Here is a 23,934-nt window from a genome sequence, read left to right on the forward strand (position 1 = left end):
TATTGTTTTGTAGGTAGCAATTGCCCCAGCTGAAGACTTTGGCCTCCAGAAGCAAGCGGCTTCTTTAAGAGCTGCAATACAGTAGGCAGACGTCCCAACAGGTGATCGCTTCCCCATCGCCATATCTCCAGACTGGGGGGAAAGTCACCTATTCAAATATTTATTTATTTTTTACCTGTTGTGAGTAAAGCAAGAAAGGGCTCTGCTGGGAAAATAAAACTCCCATTGTGCCTCAGCTTAATTCCTAACTAGAAGCTCGAGAAAGGAACTTGTTTGTGTGTGTGCTTGTGCTTAGAAGGGTGTGTGAAATGGCGCTGATGTTAAAAAAAACAACAACACTGTTTCATAGAACTTCCTACCCATGTGTTTTTAGACACCGAGGTGTTTTTAGAGCACCTCAAAGACCCTACTGTAGTATTCATCACAGCACCTCAGCCAAGCATACAAAAGCCCCAAATACAGTCTGTGGTGGGGAATTCCACCTCTCTTGTTGACTTACTTCCTTAAAAACGGACAGGCTGTGTAGTTTGAGCTATCCGGGGTGGGAGGAAATTTGGGGGCTTGGAGTCCTGTTCCCGATACACCACAGGAAATTCACAGTGAAAGAGGCTTCAGTGGTAGACGCGGCAATTACCAGTAAACTCCTGCGGCTCAGGAAAAGCAGTAAGGCCAAACAAGGACAGCGGTGACAGCGAGGCGATAAAGGCCACATTCACACCACGTATTTAAAGATTTCTGGGATGCTGAGAGTTGTTAGGAGGCGCCTACTCCCTCTCCCAGTGTGGAGCCAGTGTGGTGTAGTGGTTAAGAGCGGTGGACTCATAATCTGGTGAACCGGGTTTGATTCCCCACTCCTCCACATGCAGCTGCTGGGTGACCTTGGGCTAGTCACACTTCTTTGAAGTCTCTCAGCCCCACTCACCTCACAGAGTGTTTTTTGTGGGGGGAGGAAGGGAAAAGGAGATTGTTAGCCGCTTTGAGACTCCTTAGGGTAGTGATAAAGTGGGGTATCAAATCCAAATTCAAACTCTTCTCCCAGAGCTGCAATTCCCAGACTTCCCCATGGAGAAAGATTTAATGCCAAACCACTCTGGGAATTGTAGGTCTGGGATGGGGAACTAGCATTTCCTTGCAACTTGCGGCACCCTCAACAAACTGCAGGTCCCAGAATTCTCGGGGGGGGGGAGCCATGACCCATGACCGTTTAAAATTGTATTGTTGTGTTTTAAACGTATGGTATTCATGTGGCCGACATCAGTGGGCGGTGAGGGGGAAGTGGTAGGTAAATCATTAATTAATTAATTAATTAATTAAATTTGCCATCCTCTTTATCTCGCCCAGAGCAACCCAAAGCAACTTACAACCAAAATGTTACCCTGAGCCCAATACATTTGACTCCTGAAAAGGCACATCCCTGTGATGTCGTTCCCCTTGCTGGTGGTTGTTATTCCATCTGCTGCCTTTCGATGGCGCCCCGAATTTGCTGCCTGAAACAGCCGCCTCGCTTTACCTCAGATCCGTCCAGGCAACTCCGCGACCCGCCAAGCTGAATGGATTGTGGGCTCCATTTGTCTTGGTGGGTCACGCAGGTTGTATGTGTGCCGGTTTGCTCTGCTGCTAAGGCAGCAAGAGGCCTGTTAGCACTTGTCAAGAAAACAGCTGGTGGCACAAGGAAGAACCTCAGACTGTCACGGGTTGTGGGTGTCTGCAAGAGTTTGTGCCTTGCATGTGCTCATTTTGTTAGGCCTCGGTTTCTTGTTCAGTTCAGCATGTGCCTGGCAGGGTGAATTAGCCTCTTTGGCTCAAAACCCTGCTAACCCTTCTCTCTCAAAGCACCCTTACGAAATCCCTCCTGTCAACAGAGTCACAAGAAGAGAAGTCTCCTCCGTCCCAGCAACCCAGACGTTTGCAACAGGACACCCACGATTTCCTGCTTCCTGCATCCTAGTTGCAAAGAATGACGTTTCCCCCAGTAAAACCCCACCTCGCCTCTAGAAGTTCTGTCTAGAGTGGTGCACAAATGGCATCTCAAAATTCTGTACTGTTATTTGTGGGCAGATAAACCGTGGGGAGAAACATTCACAGCCAGCCCTACCGTTGGGCAGATTGAGTTGGCTGCCTCAGGCGGCAATTGCAGGGGGTTGGGAGCGGTGGCCAGATGATAGTGGACGGCATCGTGTGGTCTGCAGGCTCCTAAGCTCAGGTGCCCTGGAAGGCACTGTCCCGTTGACAATGGTGAAACAAGATTCAGGGCAACGTCTGGTCATCACTACATTGAATGAAAGGCTTCAATGAGCCAGACACTGTCTTGCTGTTCACCCAAAGCAACCAAGGTTACATTCACACCATACATCTAAAGATCTCTTATACAAGTTTAAGTCTCATGGCTTCCCCCCAAAGCATACTGGGAACTGTAGTTTTTTAAGGGTACTGAGAGTTGTTAGGCGATCCCTATCCTCGCCCGAGAGCTACAATTCCCAAAGTAGCTTAACAAGCAATCCCTCTTCCCAGAGAACTCTGGGAATGGCAGCTCTGGGAGTGGAATAGTGGTTGACTAACAACTTTCTTCTTGGCAGAAAAAATGACAAACCTAGACTGCATATTAAAAAGCAAAGACATCACCTTGCCGACAAAGGTCTGTATAGTTAAAGCTATGGTTTTCCCAGTAGTAATGTACGGAAGTGAGAGCTGGACCATAAAGAACGCTGATCGCCGAAGAATTGATGCTTTTGAATTACAGTATGGTGCTGGAGGAGACTCTTGAGAGTCCCATGGACTGCAAGAAGATCAAACCTATCCATTCTTAAAGAAATCAGCCCTGAGTGCTCACTAGAAGGACAGATCCTGAAGTTGAGGCTCCAGTACTTTGGCCACCTCATGAGAAGGGAAGACTCCCTAGAAAAGACCCTGATGTTGGGAAAGATGGAGGGCACAAGGAGAAGGGGACGACAGAGGATGAGATGGTTGGACAGTGTTCTCGAAGCTACTACATGAGTTTGGCCAAACTGTGAGAGGCAGTGAAGGATAGGTGTGCCTGGCGTGCTCTGGTCCATGGGGTCACGAAGAGTCGGACACGACTGAACGACTGAACAACAACAACAACAACAACAACAACAACAACAACAACAACTCTCAGCACCTTTAACAAACAACAGTTCCCAGGATGCTCTGGAGGATCCCAGGATTCCTGTTAAAGTGGCATAAGAGTGCATTAATTGATAAATTTCAACCCCTTTCTAGTTTTGTCAGGTGTGCAATATCATACCCTTTTCTGTTTCATATGGGATTAAGCCAGATCAACATACACCTCCTGTTTCCTTTCCCATAACATGAAATATTATTTTTGCTGCCCACTAATATGAATTAGGTAGTTTGGGGGGTTTGCAACCCAACGATGTCTCAATAAATGACATGGATAAACCACTTTGGTTTACAACCCTATGCGCACTTCTGGGAGTAAGCCCCATTGAACTCAATGAGACTTACGCCTGAGTAGACAAGCATTGGCAGAGTACCAGCACTGCATTCAGGAGTTCCCAAGTTCAGCACCTGGCATACAGCTGAGAGCAACTTCTGCCTGAAATCTTGAGCAGCCACTGCCATTCAGTGTTGCTATTAATGAGCTAGCTGGACCAAGGGTCTAACAGGGTCTGTTCCTATGAGTTGACTCGATATACCTTGGTATAACTTGAGGTGTCTGCCTATTGACAGATCTGGCATTTGCTACCTGCCAAGTAGGGGTGTGGACAATCCCAGATGGATTTTCCAAGGGTCCAGAAACTCACAAAAACACTGTGTACAGTTGACTGCATCTCTTACTGTCAGGATTCACTTGTGTTGCGCCTGAAAACGTGGTAGAAATGTGTACATTTGTTTTCGGACACTCATAAGTGACACATTCAGCAACAGGCTTGAACGGATAAGTCTCAACAGCAAAACAGTTGAAAGGCAGTAGAGGGGAGGATATAGTTTGGAGGAGAAAAGGCGCAAATGGAGAAGTGGGGGCTTCTGTCTCCCTCACCTTCTTCCCTGTTACCTCTGCTGGGGTACTCCAATATGTGTTTGTCACCACTGGGAACAGAAGCATAAGGGAGAAAAGATTGTTGGATAAGAGCTTTCTTTGCATGGTCTCCCACTGCTGCTTCTCCCCAATGAATCACCCTTTCCCCAACTTTGTCCCACTGTTTTATGTTAACTCAGTCCGACTTCGACCGCCCATTTCGGGCCTCACTGTAGCATAAACACATTTTAATCAATGCCATCCTTTCCCCCACCCCACCCCACCCAAGAACACAATTCATTTCATGCAAGAAAACAATTTTCAGTGAAGCTTGCGCAAATAGCTGCAAAAAAACGGGAGAAAGATGGCCATGGGAAATGTGTGGGAGCCCCTCTCCACGTTCTCCAGGCAGAGAGGAAAAAGAATTATTTAACAACTTCTGTTCTGCTTGATGGGGGAGACTTGTGTCAGTCAAAAGTTCACATACTCAATGCAATAAAAAAAAATATTGCTTTAACTATTTTGTTTTCCTTTCTCTCTCTCTCTCTCTGTTGAGTTCAGGGTTAAGACTTTCCCTAGCAGTGTGTGTGCAAAGTGTGTGTGTGTGTGTGTGTGTGTGTGTGTGTGTTAAACTTTGTCCCCGATGCCACTTTGGCAAAACTTTGTGACTACTGCTGCTGCTGCTGCTGACTCTGCCAGTCCCGCCTCTCCCCCCCCCCCTCTCATTCTTACCAGCTGAGCTGGGTATTTAAGTCTGCACAGAGGGTCTGGCTGAACACTTTCCAGACTCCAGAGGAAGAGAAGGTAAAGGAAGGTGAGAGCAAAGCTGGATAACTGGCAACCTTGAACAAACTTTTCTTGTTTTAAAAAGGTGTGTGGGGTTTGTGGGTTCTAATGTGCATTGTGGACTGGGACTGTGCGACCAAAAGGGAAAAAGCTGTTTTCGATTTAAGGACATTTGGAGAAAAATATTTAATGTAGGGTTTGTTTGTTTTTGTTTTTTAATGGTGTGGCATTCAGTGGGGTCTCCCTTTCAGGACTGAGCAGTTATAGTCTCATCGTTGGCTGGGCTGCGATTAATCCTGTGTGTGTCTCTCTTAAAGATTCCTGCTGGTGGAGGAAAATACCAGCACCCACCCTCCTCGAGTCACTCCATTACCTAATTTTGTCCCATTTTTTAATGTCTCCGTTTCTCAGAAGGGTCCAGAAAGTCGGTGATCATGAAATTCCTCGCCCTGTTTTTCACAGCATTCCTGCTGGGAGGTGAGTGACGGAATTGGAAGACGTGGTTTGTCTTAAATAAAATCGGACACACAGAACAGGCTAAACACACTTTGTCCCCTCTTTCCCAATGCTCCTTAAAGGCTAGTTCAAATGCAGCACAGACTTCTTTCTTCCGTGGGTGTGGAACTTCCACAAACGGTGGCAGTATACCTCGGTGAAGCAGATGCTGGGGACAGACCACAGGGGAATGACCATATGCTTGATGCTGTGCTTGTCAGCTCCTCAGAAGCAACTAAGACCAGAGGGACATTTGGTCCGATCCAGCAAATCAGCTCTTAGTCTTATGCCATGGTTTGTTAGGAGAATATCGCTTCTCCACAAGTTGTGCGTGGCGTGAGCAAATGTAAAGAGGGAAGGAGGGATGAAGGTAGACTAGACACATCAGAACATCAGGGTTGCGTTGTTGGGAGCGGCCAGAAATCTGAGCTAACTTAATTTTTGTGCTTTAAAACTATGGGGATGCTGGCTACATGGACTTTAAAAAACTGTCCTGCTCACTGTGTATTGGATGCTGCTTTATAAAAAAAAAAATTGGACACTTGTCCATCTAGCTCAGTGCTGTCTGGACTGGCTGGTAGCAATGCCAGATTTACTTATAAACAAGCTATAGCTTAGGGCCCCACTCTCTTGGAGGCCCCCAAAAAAATTAAAGAAAAAAACAAACCTGGATGTACATTTCCAAAATATAAGATAAAAAAACAAATAAAATAAAACCTACATACAGCAACAGTGTTTTGCATTGTGTAGGCTCCTATGATGTAAGTCATGGGCCCCGCCTGCTAGCTTGCTCCCTAAAATATCACTGGTTTGCTCATTTCTATATATAGGGTGCCTACATTCTGCATGGACCGGGACTGGTCGCATGGCAACATGTGCAAACGGCTTTAGATACCTATTAGGTCCATAAATTACCATATACTGTAGCATATATTCAACAGAAAAAACAGGGACAGTTTGTTGTTTACAAAGGACAGCTGGACATATAAAGGGCCCCATTGCCTTCAGTAGCTTAGGGCCTCATCAAACCTAAATCTGGCCCTGGCTGGTGGCATCTCTCAGGGGCACAGGGCGCTTCAGTTGTGCAACTGTGTAATGTGTAATATGAAATCAGGGAAGTGACCTATTGCTGAAGGAGGGAGCCCCCTCTCATAGCTTGCCAGTGCGGTGCAGTAGTTGGAGCATGAGACTAGGATTGGGGGGAGAGACATGGTTGGCCTTGAGTCATCCGGCTTCACCTACCTCGCAGGATTGATTTGAGGATAAAGTGGGGAGTTTCCGGAGGGTAGGGCAGGATAAACCTGCAAACAAATTGGAAGAAAATGCATCCTAAGGGGAAAGGTTGGGGTGGGCGGGCTGCCCTTTCACCAGAAGGGAAGGCTCCGTGTGGGGCTGGACTGACCACGCTAGGCTGAAGTAGGTCGCTGTTTGCCTATTCCGGCATGCAGGTGCCTTGTCAAGGTTAGTTTAGGACTTGTGTTTAACAACCGCAACCTTTGGCCCCATAGATGGGTCGCCCTATCTAGGAATGCTGAGTTGTGAAAGTAACATCGGCCCTAAGAGCTGCTGGGATTAGGTAAGGACGTTTGTGCCATCGATTGATAACACAAGGGAAGGAGGTGCATGGCACTTCCACCTGGGCTTGGAAAACGACCGGCATTTTGAAAACCAAAGCACTGGACAGTCACAAACTACACGCTCAAGCTGTTCCATCCCATTCCAGTCGCTGAGACACTAGCTAGCGATGGGAAGAGGCGACAAGATGGCGGCACTTCCCCCCTGCAACAGGAAGTGCCTTTTTAATTGGGGACGTGTCTCCAGCAAAGTTATATTCAGAGGAGGCCCATTGAAATCAACGGACACATGCCTATTGTTTTTAGTGGGTCTCCTCTGAGCAGGACTACACTGCATAAATCCCTTCATGTTTTGCCTCCTGTTTCCCCCTTGCCATCACTCGCAGGAGTGTGGCTTCGCTGATTCCAAGGGCCCCACCTGGTGGGATGCCCCATATTGACAGGCACCCCTCATTCAGTTTGGTGGGACGTGAGTTTGGCCTGTTTTCTAGATCCTTGAATGTTTCCCTCCTTTTCCTAATCCACGCAGGCTCCTGGGCCAACCCTGTCCCCGAAGAAGAGGCAAAATCCAAATGGGAGGAGACGGTGGATGTCTTCAGGGACGTAGTGACCAGGATTGGGGATGCGGCTGATGATGTCACCGCTCAGATCAAGAGTTCGCAGCTCAGCAAGGAACTGGAGTGAGTGATTTTGCTACTTCCTTTTAAGTGGGTACAGGCGCTAGGTGAGGTTTTTATTTATGACACGTGCTCAACTGGAGTTTTCACAGCCCCAGTGTATGCTCCAAAGAGTCCAAGCTCACATTGCTCTTAACCATAGCTGTCAACTTTTCCCTTTTCTTCCGAGGAATCCTGTTCAGAATAAGGGGATTTCCCTTAAAAAGGGGGAAAAGTTGACAGCTATGCTTAAATCTCATAGAATGACATACATAGATCTTAAGATGGGTGATATCTGATTATTAGAATTGAAACACAGTTGTGTATGAAGGCTGTGTACCTTTACAGCACATTCAAAGCATGTTTCCTCACACACACACCCCTCAAAGAATTCTGGGCACTGTAGTTTGATAAGGGCTCCTGGGAACTGTAACTCTGTGAGGGGTAAACTACTGTTCCCATAATTCTCTGAGGGAAAGAATGCATTTCGAATGTGCTTTAAAGGTATAGTATGTACACAGCCCATATCACACTTACATGGCAGGAATCCCAATCGGAATTGTACAATTTCAAAAACCTGGATTTTATAATCTTATAATCTTTTTGTTTGTTTGGACATCAGCCCTTAGAATTTTCAAATTTGTCAGGTCCTTTGCAAAATGTCGCTTCGGTTCTTGCATCCCTAATTTGTTCTGGAACCAACAGAGCTTTGAAATTTACTGGGGCCTGGTGTTAAGAGACTGGCGTTGTCAGATTGGCTCACACCCTGATAGGGCCACAATATCTTCCAGAGTGGTCCCTCATTACTGCCAGGCTCCTGCTGAAGGATGATTTAGGCTATGCACACATTGCCAGCTTGAAACACAGTTGGATGTTCTTTTTGTCATTTATTTATTTATACATACCCCGTCCATCTGGCTGGGTTTTCCCAACCACTCTTGGTGGATTCCCTAAACAGGGATGCCTTCAGATGTCTTCTAAAAGTCAGATAGTTGTTTATTTCTTTGACATCTGGTGGGAGGGTGCTCCACAGGGCAGGTGCCACTACTGAGAAGGCCCTCTGCCTGGTTCCCTGTAACTTCACTTCTTGCAGTGAGGGAACTGCCAGAAGGAGCCAGTGTGGTGCAGTGGTTAAGAGTGGAAGACTCATAATCTGGGGAACCGGGTTCGCGTCTCCACTCCTCCACATGCAGCTGCTGGGTGACCTTGGGCTATCTTTGAAGTCTCTCAGCCCCACTCACCTCACAGAGTGTTTGTTGTGGGGGAGGAAGGGAAAGGAGAATGTTAGCCGCTTTGAGACTCCTTAGGGTAGTGATAAAGCGGGATATCAAATCCAAACTCTTCTTCTTCTTCTTGAAGCTGGACCTCAGTGTCCAGGCAGAACGATGGGGGTGGAGACGCTCCTTCAGGTATATAAATGGCTGAGGCCATTTAGGGCTTTAAAGGTCAGCACCAACACTTTGAATTGTGCTGGTTTGCAGGGGGGAAATGCACTGAGACACAGTATTCCATAAGAAACAACAGGATAGATATGGATTGTGGATAATCATCATGTAAACACTGCTTTTTAAACCAGCACTGGGGTCACACTGGATGCAGAGTAAACAAGAGTGTGTAGCCAGCATTAGTCAGCTTAATTTGGTGACCTTTTCCCTGAGTAATAGTTGTTTGGAAGAAGAGTATCATAAATCCCAGTACATGTCCACTTTCTCTGTGGTGCTGACTGTGGAAGATGTACCGGGTAAGTCACAAGCCGATGTGACAGTGTAGCCAGGATAGGCAGGGCTGGATAAGCAAAATAAGCACATTCTTAGGGCATCAAGGGAAAGGGGGGGGCACCCATTGCCAGATTTACCCTATAGACCATACGGTGCAGCTGAACAAAAAGAAACATTATTCATACGAATATAGGAAAATAAACATTATTTTCCATCTTACTGTAGGTTTCATTTCATTTCAAAAAAATAAAAAGTTTTATTTCACACTTTATTACTGCTTATATTTTGAAATAGATATCTTTGGGGATACCAAAATCTTTTAAGCGCTTAGGGTCTCCAAAGGTCTGAATCCAGCCCTGAGGCTAGAGGAGGCGTCAGGCAGCCACCCTCACAGATGGGAGACATTAAAGGGGGAAGCAAATGGCCGGTGATTTAAATGTGTTGCTTTGTTGTTTCCTGGAAGCTCTAATAGCTAGATTTTCCAACCACAAACACTTGGCTGGCCCTTGGCAGTCATAGGGGCTGGAGTTGAGACTGGCTGAGTGGCTGATAGCTTTTTGTTCATGGCTCAAACCGAGTCTGGTGGCAGGCGACCATTTTATCTCACATGTAAGTCAAATCTGACTTGGAGCCCCATCTATGCCATCTTTTTAATGTTCTCTTATACCACTTTAACAACCATGGAGAATCCTGGAAACTGTAGTTCGTAAAAGTGCTAGGAATTGTAGAGCTGTGACTTCAATGCACCCATAATAATAATTCCCTATTTATATGCCATCCACCTGACTGGGCTACCCCAGCCACTCTGGTGGCTTCCAAAAAATTAAAACACAATACGACACCAAACATTAAAAACTTCCCTATGCAGGGGTGCCGTCAGATGTCTTCTGAAAGTCAGATAGTTGTTTATTTCCTTGACATCTGGTGGGAGGGCGTTCTACAGGGCAGGTGCCACTCCCGAGAAGGCCCTCTGCCTGGTTCCCTGTAACCTCACTTCTCACAGGGAGGGAACCGCCAGAAGGCCCTCGGAGCTGGACCTCAGTGTCTGGGCTGAACGATGGGGATGGAGACGCTCCTTCAGGTATATAAGGTCAATGAGGCTGTTTAGGGCTTTAAAGGTTAGCACCAGCACTTTGAATTGAGCTTGGAAACGTACTGGGAGACGATGTAAATCCTCTTAAGTCTGGTGATATACGTTCTCAGCCACCACTCCCAGTTACTAGTCTGGCAGCCGTGTTCTGGATTAGTTGGTAGTTTCCAAGTCACCTTCAAAGGTAGCCCCACGTAGAGCGCATTGCAGTAGCCCAAGCGGGAGATAACCAGATAACCCGCAGTTGCTGGGTTTGTTTGGGGTTTCCAGGAGTCTTTGCTAGTATACGAGGGATTTAAATGTATGGTGTGAATGTGGCGCCAGGGTGGCCAAATTCTCCTTGCCACTTATCAGGGGGTACAGACACCCATGTTCCTCCAAGGTGGGCAAGCTCACCTCAGGATAGATTGGTTGTCTGTATGGCTTCTCCTTCTGGAGAGATCTGAAGCCTGTGAGAATTATGGCAGCAGGGCCTATTGCTAGAGAATAACATGATTCTGACCCTTCCCTGCTACCTCCTCCTTCTCCCCAGCGGCTTTATCACAGACACCATGGCGGAGTTGGACCTCTACACAGAGAACCTGCGCTCCAAGATAGGCCCCTACGCCCAGGATGCGCAGCAGCGCCTGACGACCGAAATGTCGGCCTTGTCCGAGAAGCTGCGGACCGACATGGAGGAGACCAAGGGCAAGGTGGTCCAGTACACCAACGATGCACGCCTGATGCTCAACCACAACATGGAGGTGCTGCGGTCCCAGTTCAACCTCTACATGCGCAAGATGAAGAAGCGCCTCACGAAGGACGTCGACGACCTGCAGAGGAAGCTCGACGCCTACAGGGCGGAGGTGCAGACCAGCACAGACGAAAAGGTGGAAGCTGTGCGCCAGAGCCTGGAGCCCTATTTCTCCAAAATCCGCGATAAGGGGCAGCAGCGTTTCCAGGCCCTGGTGCAGGCCGTCGGAGAGCAAGGGAAGATGGTCCACGAGCAACTCAACAGCCGAGCTCAGGAGTTGAAGGACTCCTTTGACCAGACGGCCGAAAAGGTGCGCGAGTGGTTCGCCCCCTTGGTGGAGGACCTCACTGCCCGGATCCAGGCCCTTGTGGAGAAAGTCAAGGAGGCTCAGGCACAGGTGCAGGCACAGGCACAGGCAGAGGCCTAAGGTCTGGTCTGTGCTCCCAGGAAGAGCAACATGGCCGACATCCGTTTCTATGGGAACCAAGATGGCTCTCTTTGGCTGGACGGGCATTGATGGTCCTTGCTGTATACTAACCTCACACCGCACGGCAGGTCCCTCTCCCTGTCCAGCTCTACTTGGCCAGAGTGCTGCCATTTTGGCCAATTAACATTCCACACACTTTTCTCTGGTGACCAGCACTTTCTAAGTCCTCCATTAGTAACCGCTGTTGCACCTGTGAACCACTGACAAGAAAAGGGCGCTCTGCCCTGTTTCCCCGTTGTAACACCTCACACCCAAGACACTTGTGTCATTCCTGTCACCACAATTTCTTGGCTTTCCTGGTGTTTTTTTCCCCTTTCTTTCCCATTTTGACCTGTTAACTGAATAAAATGTACTTTGGATACAGGGGTCTCCCTTTCTTGTGATAGAGTTTCATGTTTCGTTTTGCATTGCACGGCAACCGATATACACACTGAGCAGAGGAACAGGTAAACTAATTGAAACGGCATTGGTTACCCCGAATCATCAGCATACCTTTGCAGCTCCACAGGGAGCATGGAATCATAGAAAGGACCCCTGAGGACCATCTAGTCCAACCCCCTGCAATGCAGGATGTTTCTGAACACCCAGGTGCAAAAACCCGGGGTTGTTTCTGCTTTGCCAGGTATATTCAAGTGGTTTCTTTCTTTTTGCCTGTCCTGCCACACACAGGCCCAGGCAAAAATGAATGCTATAAAACGGGAACTTACTGGATTGTAGGCCTTCACGGAATTAGATAGGATGGAGGTTAAAGAAGAAGAACTTAAGTCTATTGTTTTCTGGGCCTGGAAGAAGGGGCTATCTGAATTGGAGAAGGGGCATAGATCTGATTTGCAGGGAGAAGGTGCCAGTTTCAATCCTTGGTATCTTCAAATAGGGCTGGAAGAGACTCCCGCCTGAAACCCTGGAGAGCTGCTGCTGCCAGTCAGTGTAGACAGTATGGAGTTTGATGGACCAATATGAGGAAGCTTCCCTTGTTCCTGTGTGATGGCCCATAGCTTTCCGTAAAGATGCCAACTTTGATCACCTGATGGAGCCGTGGGGCAGAGTCCAAGGCAGATCACTACTCGGGTCGCATGGGAAGGCAGGTGTGATAACAATCCCCACAGCCGCCATGTCAGCAAGTTGCTCTGCCACTGCCCTCACCCGCCTGCCTGCCTGAGCTCGGCACAGCATGTGACGTGCAACTGTGAAGGTATCCTCCACATGTACCTTTGCGTGTGTTGGTCAACCTATTTGAGACTCTACAGTTGACCAGAGATGTTGTCTAATGTACAGTGGTACCTCTGGTTGCAGACACAATCCGTTCCGGGGTGCCATTCGCACCCCGAAAAGTCCGCAACCAGAGTGATGCTTTTGTGCATGTGTGAAAGCACAATAGAGCGCTTCTGCGCATAGGCTGCTTCTGCGCATGCGCAAAGTGTGTGTGCTGCTTCTGCGCATGCATGCGCAGCGAAACCCAGAAGTAAACACTTCTGGGGTTGCCGCATTCTTAACATGAAAAAACGCAACCTGAAGCGGATGTAACCCAAAGTATGACTGTATTTCTTTTCTTTTTGAAAAGCCCAGCTTCAATGAAAAATATAATGCCCACCCTGCCAATTTCTGGCACTTGCACAATGAATTCTGGCAACTGGCCCAGAGTAAAAGCAATCGGACTCTCTTATTTCTGGTTCATTGGCTGCCCTTTGGCTTTGAACTAGCTGTTCACAACAAGGATAGCACAGTAATCCCTTGGCTACTTACAGTGTGGCAATCCAAGATGGCTGCCCCTGCGATCCCTTTGGGGAATTGTCCTTCTCTCACTGCAGCATCAAAGGCTATGAGTGATGACATATTATGCGTATGGGGTGTTAAGGGGAGGGGTAGCACCTCTGGTGGGGGACCTATCATGCTCCTTCTGGGGTAGTTTGTCCCCCTTTGGTCCCCACCCTGCATTCAGCTCTCACCTGTGGCTCCTAGAAGCTGTCAGCAGGCGACAGCAGCCACAACCGAGGAACAGATTTGACTGGCCTGCTAAACCAGGTGAGGGTACCTGATGGGTCTTGTTGTGTATTGATTCAAGGGTTATAATATCTGTATTGCTATTGTCTGTATTCACATTAGGGAAAAGTAACTGCCTTCCTGTTCCAGAAGGAACAGCTACTATTGGTTCATTCAAGTTGCTGCATTTGGATCCTCAGTCTTATTGGTTCCCACCAAAAGGCAGCTTTGTGATTGCTTGAGATTGTTCCCTCCAAAATTTATCCTTTCTAGCCAGTCTTTCTGTCCCTATAAATGTAGCACCCCTCTCCTCAGTTCCCCAGTCTTGTTTGTCTGAATAAGGAGTGTTACATGAAGAAGCTGTCTCCTGCCTGCTATGTCAGAGCTGAAATCACTTGCTGAATCAGGATCCCCGTGTTACAACAGGTCTCAAACCCTCAGTGAGTCAGGGACTTCCCTGCATGCAAATTGAGCAGACGAGACCAAGAGAGGGTCCAACGGTCAAGAAGGCAGTTACTGCACAGGCTGTAGAAAGAAGAGAGGGGCAGATGCGGCTTGTCCACCTAAGAAGGTCACTCATCATCTAGGAGAAGGAAAACTCAGATCCTAAATCTCTGCTGCCTTGCAGAACGTCTTTGGGAGAAGAAATGGCTAAGGAGTAAACCCTACAAAAACCTGGGGTGCAGTCCCTAAGGCGGTTGGATGGTGCCTTGTGCGCCTCCTTCCGGCAATTCCTGCAGCCAAGCTGGTGCCAAACATCTTGCTACGCTTTTCTTCAGACCAGTGTTCCTCGACCTTTGGTCCCCAGATGTTTTTGGCCTACAACTCCCATCATCCATAGCTAGCAGGACCAGTGGTCATGGATGATGGGAGTTGTAGGCCAAAAACATCTGGGGACCCAAGGTTGAGGAACACTGCTTTAGACCACAACAGCGAGTCCTGTCATCTGGGCAGCCCCAGACTCCCATCCACACTGCCCAGGATTTTGCCCCAGGGAGGTCACTTCGATGCTGCTAACACAGCAGAGTTTGACTTCATCCCAGGAGACGCACTCCATCGTCTCTCGAGACAGACAGATGGCAACAACAGCAGACATGCATGCATGCACTCTGAACGATGACAACTTTTCAAATTCACATCAAAAGAGAGAGATAGAAAGGGAGGGAGCGAGAGGGAGAGCGTGCAGGGGCAATGGTTTACTAGGAACAGGTACCAGAAACTGGGATTTCACCCTGCGTGTCTCTAGAGTGGCTGCTATGCACACATATGATACAAAGAGATGGTAATAAGACTTTCAGAGTCAAGCAGAGACATGTCCTTCGAGAGCAGAGCTTGCTTTGGGGAGCTCCGTGGCACCAGATCAGCCAGAGTATCAGTATTTAGAAAGCACCCGTGTTTTATTTTAATGAACATTTCTTTGTGGAGGACGGGGTGGAAAAACAAGTCCTTTTTAGGGAAGCTACCCATGCAGCTTGGGCCAAAGAAGAGGAACAAGTTGGGACAAGAAGCCGCCAAAGCATGACTGAGAACATAGAAGAATACGAATACAGCCTGCATGACGTGAGAATATCAAGCCAGACACGAATGCGGCTCATTGGCCGGATGATGTGTGACAGCCCTCAAGAGGCGCCGGGGAGGTATCAGGCCTGGCTGGTGACATGTGTTTGGCTTAGTTATGTTCAAGAAAATGTTCAAAGGGATCAAGCGACTCCCCATGAGGGAAAGGCTGCAGCATTTTTAGCTTGGAGAAAAGGCGAGTCAGAGGCGACATGCTAGAAGTTTACAAAAACTATGCACAGAAAACGAGTGGATAGAGGGAGGGTTTTTCTCGCTCTTTCATAGAACAGTAAAGGAAGGAAGGAAGGAATTCCCGCAGGAATTTAATAATAAATAAATAATATCTCTGGAAATCTGCGCTTCTCCACATTTTGCAACATACCGGTAGTTCTCCAACCAAATAATGCAAAAAAAAGCATGCATATTTGGGGGGCATAAAAATGCACATTATTATTATTGAAAATAGCATACAAGAAACCATTGTATCAGGCAAAGTTGCTTGCAGATAATGTGGATAATAGAAGAACCGTACAATAAAATCTTGGTGATTTTAAAGAAATTGCAAACATTCCGAAATCTGGGGAACTGTACTTAAACTGGGGGGGTGGGAATGGCAATTCAGGGTCATACCCAATGCTGAACATAACAAGAGCCCTGCCTGATCAAGCTGACAGGACATCTGGTTCAGCATCCTGATCTCCCAGTGGCCTTCCGGGTGCCTGTGAGAAACCTGCACCTCTCCTCTCCTCACCCTCTCCTCCATGAATCTGTCCAATCCTCTCTTAAATTGATGGCCAGCACTGCCTCTTGTGGCAGTGAGTTCCACAGTTTAACTGTGCGCTGTGTGAGGGCTCATTTTCTTCTATCTGTCCCGAATCTTCCAGCATTCGGCTTCACTGGGGGGCCCGACAAGTTCCCGCGTGATGAGAGAGCGAGAAAAAAGCTTCCCCCTAGCCACTTTCCGCAGGACACGCATCATTTTATAATTCTGAAACGGCGCTAAACTCGCACAGACTTTTCTGCTTGTGCGGTGGAACCTCTCCTTTCCTCCCTCGAAATCTGCTCCAGACAGTTGAGGATTTGGGGTGGAGGAGAAGTGGGGGAACTCTCACGGCGCGAGTGGAATTTTCCTTGCGCAGTGTCGGTCTCCAAAACCGAGAGACTCGCCCCTCTTTAAGCGCATTCTAACAAGTCGCTTTATTCAACAGGCAGCTTTTCCTGGCACGGAGAAAAATGGAAGCTTGAAAAAGCACCCCCTGATAAAATAATCCCTGCGATAAGCAAAGGAACAAGGAGGAAATAGTAGGGGCCTAAAGGCACCTGTGCGTGAGAATTGCCGCAGGGCAACATGACATCACTGTCCCGCCACGTTCTTCTGATGCTGAGGCATGCCTGTGGGACTTTGTTCCCTGAGCAAATCCAGACCTCGAAGGTTGTGGCAACTTTTTCTTCCATGCTCTCTCCAAACTGCGGGGGCCCCGCCAGGCTGACTCTCTTGGAAAGCGATGAGGACGCACTTTCGAAAAGAGACTTTGTGTTTTGCTTGGGGTTGGCTGGTTACTGATGCAGCTGGTGTTTCAGGGAGCTTGCGCAACACGGGCAGAAAACCTGAGCTAGGAAGGGGGGGGGGAGATGTATTTTTTTAAAAAAAAAAGGTCCAAAGGAAAATAAATGGCTTATTTAAAAATAATACATTGGTACCTCGGGTTAAGAACTTAATTCGTTCTGGAGGTCCGTTCTTAACCTGAAACCGTTCTTAACCTGAGGTACCACTTTAGCTAATGGGGCCTCCCGCTACGGCCACTGAACGATTTCTATTCTCATCCTGAGGTAAAGTTTTTAACCCGAGGTACTATTTCTAGGTTAGAGGAGTCTGTAACCTGAAGCGTCTGTAACCGAAGCGTCTGTAACCTGAAGTGTCTGTAACCCGAGGTACCACAGTAATGGTGATGATCATTTAAAACACACACAAAAAAAATTAAAAAGAAGGAAAGTAGCCTGTACAGTTCCAATACAAAACCTTCAATTCATCATCTGCATTTAATCAACTGATGACGACTTCTTCGTTTTTTGACAGAAAAACACTGTTATCCTGCTTTGCTTCGAGGTGGATGGTTTTAAACTTCTGTTCATGTTGGGCTTTAATGCTCCGTTTTAGTTCTGTTGTTGTTTAAATGGGCTTTGTGACTTTTTTTTATTTTGTAAACTACCTTGATAAAATTACAGGTGGGTAGCCGTGTTAGTCTGCCATAGTCGAAACAAAATAGGAAATAGGAAATTCTTTCCAGTAGCACCTTAGAGACCAACTGAGTTTGTTCTTGGTATGAGCTTTCGTATCTTAAGAAGTGTGCATGCACACGAAAGCTCATACCAAGAACAAACTCAGTTGGTCTCTAAGGTGCTACTGGAAAGAATTTCCTATTTCCTATTTTGTTTACCTTGATAAATGCATTAATCATTAATTAATTGATTGATTGATTGAAATGAACGGAGAATCTCATGACCAGTTCTGGTACGTTATGCATTTTAGATTAGCAACCTGGCCCTCGGTATGTTTACTTGCAAACGGTGACATACCCTCCAACATTTCCCCGATGAAAATAGGGACGTCCCATTCCATAAGGATAATTTTACTATTTATACCCCCACACATCTCACTGGGCTGCCCCGGCCACTCTGGGCAGCTTGCAACATATATAAAAAACATAATGAAACATGAAACATTTTAAAAAGCCTTCCCTATACAGGATTGCCTGCTGACAGTTCAGGTATTGGATATCTCTGTACCCCCCCCCCCAACATTTCTCCAATGAAAATAGGGACATCCTAAGGAAAAGTGGGACATTATGGGATGCAATCAGAAACTGGGACAGCTTCTGTAAATCAGGGACGCCCCTGGAAAATGGAGACACTTGGAGGGTCTTCAATAAGGCCTGATTTGCAAATAATATAATGGTCCATCTATTGCTTTGAGCATCCTACCTTGATGAGAGGGTTCTGGGTGGTTGGATACATGTGCAATACTAGTCAGTGTTTTACCACTAAGTGGTATGAACAGGAAAGAGCCATATAATTTGCGGATAGCCCACATTTCCAAAATATTATAGCGTGCATAAGGCTCTGTATACACTAACTCGTTTGTAGCACAAAATGTAGTTTCCCCCCTCAATCCGCAATTGTCCTTGCACATCTTCAGTATGCTGCTGTCAATCTAGAATCATAGAATCATAGAGTTGGAAGAGACCACAAGGGCCATCCAGTCCAACCCCCTGCCAAGCAGGAAACACCATCCAAGCATTCCTGACAGGTGGCTGTCAAGCCTCTGCTTAAAGACCTCCAAAGAAGGAGACTCCACCACACTCCTTGGCAGCAAATTCCACTGTCCAACAGCTCTCACTGTCAGGAAGTTCTTCCTAATGTTTAGGTGGAATCTTCTTTCTTGTAGTTTGAATCCATTGCCCCATGTCCGCTTCTCTGGAGCAGCAGAAAACAACCGTTCTCCCTCCTCTATATGACATCCTTTTATATATTTGAACATGGCTATCATATCACCCCTTAACCTTCTCTTCTCCAGGCTAAACATACCCAGCTCCCTAAGCCGTTCCTCATAAGGTTCTAGATCTTGCCACCCACCCAGATGGGTGTGGTTACTGGAAACGCATTTGAAAACCCTCCCTTTGATTAAGTCATTCTTGCCCCTTCCTCCCTGCACATGCCCAAGCTGAAGGAAGAAGGAAGGGGTGACTGTGATCTTGGCATATGACTACTCACAGGGTCATTGGGGTGGACGGACGCCCCATTTCTGGGACCGCCCACTCAGTGCATAGTTAAACTATGGAACTCACCGCCACAGGAAGCAGTGATGACCACCAGCTTCACGGAGGAGAAAGCTACTTTTTAGGGAAGTTTTTAATGTTTGATATTGTTGTATTTGGTTTCTGTTGGAAGCCGCCCAGAGTGGCTGGGGAAATCCAGCCAGATGGGCGGGGTACAAATAATAAATATTATTATTATTAAAACAAAATCGAAAGTTCTTTCTAGTAGCACCTTAGAGACCAACTGAGTTTGTTCCTGGTATGAGCTTTCGTGTGCATGCACACTTCTTCAGATACCAAAAATTCTGTGCCAGTTTCTTTGTGAGATTTATGGACTTCCATTTCATGCGGCTCAATGTGGTGCCTTCCATAGTTCCAGTTACAGGTGGGTAGCCGTGTTGGTCTGCCATAGTCAAAACAAAATCGAAAGTTCTTTCTAGTAGCACCTTAGAGACCAACTGAGTTTGTTCCTGGTATGAGCTTTCGTGCATGCACACGAAAGCTCATACCAGGAACAAACTCAGTTGGTCTCTAAGGTGCTACTAGAAAGAACTTTCGATTTTGTTTTGACTATGGCAGACCAACACGGCTACCCACCTGTAACTGGAATTATTATTATTATTATTATTACAGGTGGTCGTAGGCAGTAGTGGTGCAGTTGCTGGAAATCCCAGAAGGGGAGAGGGCTCTTGAGGGTTCCCCCCAGGCATCCGCGTCGCTGCTTTGAGAACAGGATGCCAGACAGGGGGGGCTATCAGCATTATCTAGCAGGACTCTTCTGATACTCTTAACTGTTTTAATCTCCTTTTGAATGGACTGCGCTATGTGGTGATGCAGAATCAATCCGCAATAAGCTTTTATTTTCAGAATGAAGCCAGTTTCTATCACAGAATTGTAGAGTTGGAAGGGATCTCCAGGTGCCATCCAGTCCAACCCTACGCAACGCAGGAATCACAGCTAAATAACCCCCCTTGTTATATGTCGTTGTGGTATTTTGCCTGCGAGCCCTAGAGCTCCAAAATAGTTCAGAAATATTCTGCTGATCGCTTGGAAGGCTGCTGTGCTCTACGAAGTGGGTCTTTCCCCCAATTCAACTCTGCTCACTCCTTTGCTGAAGCTGCCTTAAAAACCTTCACAGATTTCTCTTTCTCCGGGGTTGTTTTCCTGTCTTGACCCCAGAAGTCTTGTTGTTGTTGTTCAGTCGTTCAGTCGTGTCCGACTCTTCGTGACCCCATGGACCAGAGCACGCCAGGCACGCCTATCCTTCACTGCCTCCCGCAGTTTGGCCAAACTCATGTTAGTAGCTTCAAGAACACTGTCCACCCATCTCATCCTCTGTCGTCCCCTTCTCCTTGTGCCCTCCATCTTTCCCAGCATCAGGGTCTTTTCTAGGGATTCTTCTCTTCTCATGAGGTGGCCAAAGTACTGGAGCCTCAACTTCAGGATCTGTCCTTCTAGTGAGTACTCAGGGCTGATTTCTTTGAGAATGGATAGGTTTGATCTTCTTGCAGTCCATGGGACTCTCAAGAAGTCTACTTGCCCCCAAACTCCCCACCCCACCCCACCCAAAGGTCAGGCTGTTATTTCTAGAGATAGGACCCGAGAAGCACTTTCCAAGGGCAAAAATTAGGCAATAGATCTAGACTGTGTGTACAAATATGCAAGCCTGCATTGATTCTAGCTTGAATAAAACGGTGTGTGTGTGTGTGTGTGTGTGTGTGTGTAGACTAAAGACTGCAGTGCAAGAAAGAAGGAGAAAAAATCCACAAGAGGAAAGGGTGTGGGAGAGTTGAGTTTCTCAACAAAAACAAAGGATTTCTTAAGCAGGGCTGTTTATCTAAAAATGTGGACCTCGAGATAAAATAAATCCTAAAAGATCCCAGGAGGGGGGTTACTGTCGTTCAGCATTTTGTTACCGGGAAGGGGGAAAGGAAGGAGGCTTGGATCTCCGAACAAACATTTTGCAATGAACGCAAATAACCCCTCCAGGCTCCTCCTTTCCTCCCCGGGCCGGATGAGTGGGGTTGCCAGGTCAAAAACTGGGTAGAAAGGGGACATTGTGGAAAGGGACTGTTTGTTCCACAGAGCTGTATAGGTTAGAGACAAAAGGGCTGTTAGAGAGACACACAAATAAGGGCATGCTTTAAAATAACGGGAAACTTCTGGAGGTACATGCTAGAAGCTTCTACAACCACTGACATCTGTGAGGAAGGCTTGAGACTCCTCAGGCATTATGGCCTGTGTAAGACCCCCAATATCTGTTCTGGGGAAACAGATGGAGGCACAGGGAAAGAGAGAGAGAGAGAAGGGAAGTGAGAGATGAAAGTTTTCAGAAAACATCCCAAGATTGCCCCACAGATTCTGGGAGCTTTTGGTTTCCCCTCAGCTTCTCAACCTTCCAAATCTTTAATTCACAAATTAAAGATTCTCTCACACACCCCCCCCCAAATTCTTTAATTCCACAGCTCTGCAGCAATCTGCAAGTTTTGTTTTGTTTTTAAAAAGCCTCCAGCGTTTTAGTGCGGATTTCGCCCAATCGACACATATTTGCGTGCTGTTTTGACAAGTACTGTTGACACGCTTTGGGGGAGCAGTTTTGCCTAACGCAATGCATGTTTGCATGTCACTCTCACGAATATATGCGTCCATATGCACACTTAAACCAGACAGATGCATTTCTGTTGTCACTGCCTGGTGGGAGAGCAGCATGAACAAATTCAGAAAAATTCGAATTTTGAGAGGCGGCTGTGTTCTAGTTCACGTGTTGTTTCGGAAATCGCAAATTAAGACAAGTTCAACTTTAAATCGAATCGGGTTTCTCCCCCACCCCTGCCCAGGGAAGGGGATGACATCCTGTGTAGCCTACAGATTTGTTGCATCCCCCTGCCGCATGAGGACTAGGACGGTGGCTCTGAGTCTTGGAAGAATGGGACTGAGAACAGCTCTGCACCTTGACACCTGCCCTGTTCTGCCGACTTTCGGAGCAGGCCAAGGAAGAAGAGCAAGAAGGGAGCTGCTGATTCAGAAAAATATGCTGTATAAACCATGGGTCAGCAAACTAAGGCCCGGGGGCCAGATCCGGCCCAATTGCCTTCTGGATCTGGCCTGTGGACGGTCCAGGAATCGCTGCGTGGATCGGCATGGGGATTCTGATTGTTCGGGCTGCACTATTTCCTCCCCTTTGGCAGCACTTCCTCCCTCCCTCCTCCTGGATTCCCCCCGCCCTGCCTACAGGAGGAAGCGGGCTGGGCTTTGTTGAGCCACGGTTGGCTGAGTGCCATTTTAAGTAGCCCCTCTCCGGAGCCAGCCCTTTTGCACCGCTCATCATCCCTCCACCACTTCTGCCACCAGCCCCTGCCACTCACAAGGCACAGGTAAGCAGCCACCGGGGCTCGTCCAGTGCTGTGGAGAAGGGGGGGGAGTTGGTAGGGTTCCCCCCCAAAAAATATAGTCCGGCCCCCCACTGTCTGAGGGACAGTGGACTGGCCCCCTGCAGAAAAAGTTTGCTGACCCCTGGTATAAACCAATTTGTTATGAGCAGAGAAGCCTGAGGAAGATGGTGTTTGTGAATTCCTGCACAATATTTTCTGACCTGCACCTCTCGGACTAATGTGTGGCACGTATTTTAGCGATCCACTGGTCTTCACACTTCTCCTGTACTGCAATGCAATTCTTGGCTGTTTGAAGGCATCAGAATGCCCATTTTTAAAAAAAAAAATGCATGAGAAAATACACATTTAAATGTGTTGTGGGATGGGAGAGGAGGGATGGGTAAAAATGTACAAAACTCCCTAATGCCTTCCTTTCCACAAATCATGGATGGTCACTGCCAGTCAGAGTAGGCAATATTGAGCAAGATGGACCAATGGCCTGACTCAGTAGGAGACAGCTTCCTGTGTTGCACCTGAAAACACACAATGTGAGAATATGCCCCTGAAGTATAGAAACCAACTCTTTGTGTTCAGGGCTATGTATTCTCGCTTGCTTCATCTGCCTATCTGCTTGCTCTCTGTCTTTTGGAAGGTCTTCAAGGTCGTTAACAAATCTCAGTAGCACATCAAAGATCATCACTATCTATCTGATCGTCTCTTTTAAAATTGAAGGTAGCAGGGATTAGACCCAGGACGTTCTGCTTGCAAAACATGAGCTCTCTGACTGAGCAAAGGTGCCTCCTTTTTAAGTCTCACCGCTCACATCATATGCATGTTGCTGACCCAAAGAACATGAGAAGAGCCTGCAGGAACAGGCCAATGGATAGCATATCACGGCGGCCACTCAGATACCTGTGGGAAAGTTGCAAGCAGGACCCGAGCACAAGAGCCCTCTCCCCTCCGGCAGTTTCCAGAAAGATTACTGTCTCCTACTGCGGAGGCCTTATCTTCCTCGAATTTGTCCAGTCCTCTCTTAAAGCCTTCCAAATTGGTGGCCTTGGGGCTACCTCAGAAGGTTTTGGACTCTCTTTCCTTCCTTACAGGTTAGACAGATTGCAACCTTTGAAAATGTAAACTCTTGACATTCCAAATCTGACACCTTTAGGCAGCCCCACAGACTAAGCGTTTTGAAAATCAGACACAAATGCTTCCACGTGTGAACTTAAAAAGTGGGGGGGAATATGACTTGAGAGACCACAATCTCTTCATTCATAGAATCGTAGAGCCGGGAGGGACCCTTTAGGATCATTTAGCCCAACCCCATGAAACACAGGAATATGCAGCTACTCCACAGGGGGATCGAACCTGCGACCTTGATGTCATCAGCACCATGCTCTAACCAGCTGAGCTATCCTTTAACTGTGTTTCAGGGCTAATTATCCTTCCAGATCACGAAAGCCTCTTAGAGGCAAAACCCTATCCGGGAAGCCTCAAGAAGGGAGGCTGGTCTCTTCTTTTCCCCAGCCTTTTTTGCAAACTGCTCAGGCAGCCCAAGAGTACAAGGAAATTGGGTTGCATGGAAGGTGGTTCCTTCTCTCTCCCCTACCCCCAACTTCCCAATGACTTTAAAGTTTGAGGAAATGGAATCACACAAACACACACACACACACAC

At 47.3% G+C, this 23,934-nt stretch overlaps 1 protein-coding gene across 1 annotated transcript; it reads left to right on the top strand.

Moving 5' to 3' along the window:
* Positions 1 to 4,686: 4,686 nt before the first annotated feature.
* On the top strand, positions 4,687 to 11,900 carry APOE (apolipoprotein E). The gene is made up of 4 exons (XM_033158368.1): positions 4,687 to 4,814; positions 5,198 to 5,263; positions 7,385 to 7,535; positions 10,852 to 11,900. The coding sequence occupies exons 2-4, from the start codon at positions 5,221 to 5,223 to the stop codon at positions 11,477 to 11,479; spliced, it is 822 nt and encodes a 273-aa protein (XP_033014259.1). The 5' UTR covers positions 4,687 to 4,814; positions 5,198 to 5,220; the 3' UTR covers positions 11,480 to 11,900.
* The last annotated feature ends 12,034 nt before the right edge of the window (positions 11,901 to 23,934 follow it).

This window comes from Lacerta agilis, chromosome 8 (assembly GCF_009819535.1).
Source record: "Lacerta agilis isolate rLacAgi1 chromosome 8, rLacAgi1.pri, whole genome shotgun sequence".
NCBI lineage: Eukaryota > Metazoa > Chordata > Lepidosauria > Squamata > Lacertidae > Lacerta > Lacerta agilis.

Bases quoted from the DNA above. Each gene is read 5' to 3' on its own strand.
- APOE (XM_033158368.1), top strand. From the start codon at position 5,221: ATGAAATTCCTCGCCCTGTTTTTCACAGCATTCCTGCTGGGAG. The intron at 5,264-7,384 runs GTGAGTGACGGA...TAATCCACGCAG, and splicing joins CACAGCATTCCTGCTGGGAG to GCTCCTGGGCCAACCCTGTC. The intron at 7,536-10,851 runs GTGAGTGATTTT...CCTTCTCCCCAG, and splicing joins CAGCTCAGCAAGGAACTGGA to CGGCTTTATCACAGACACCA.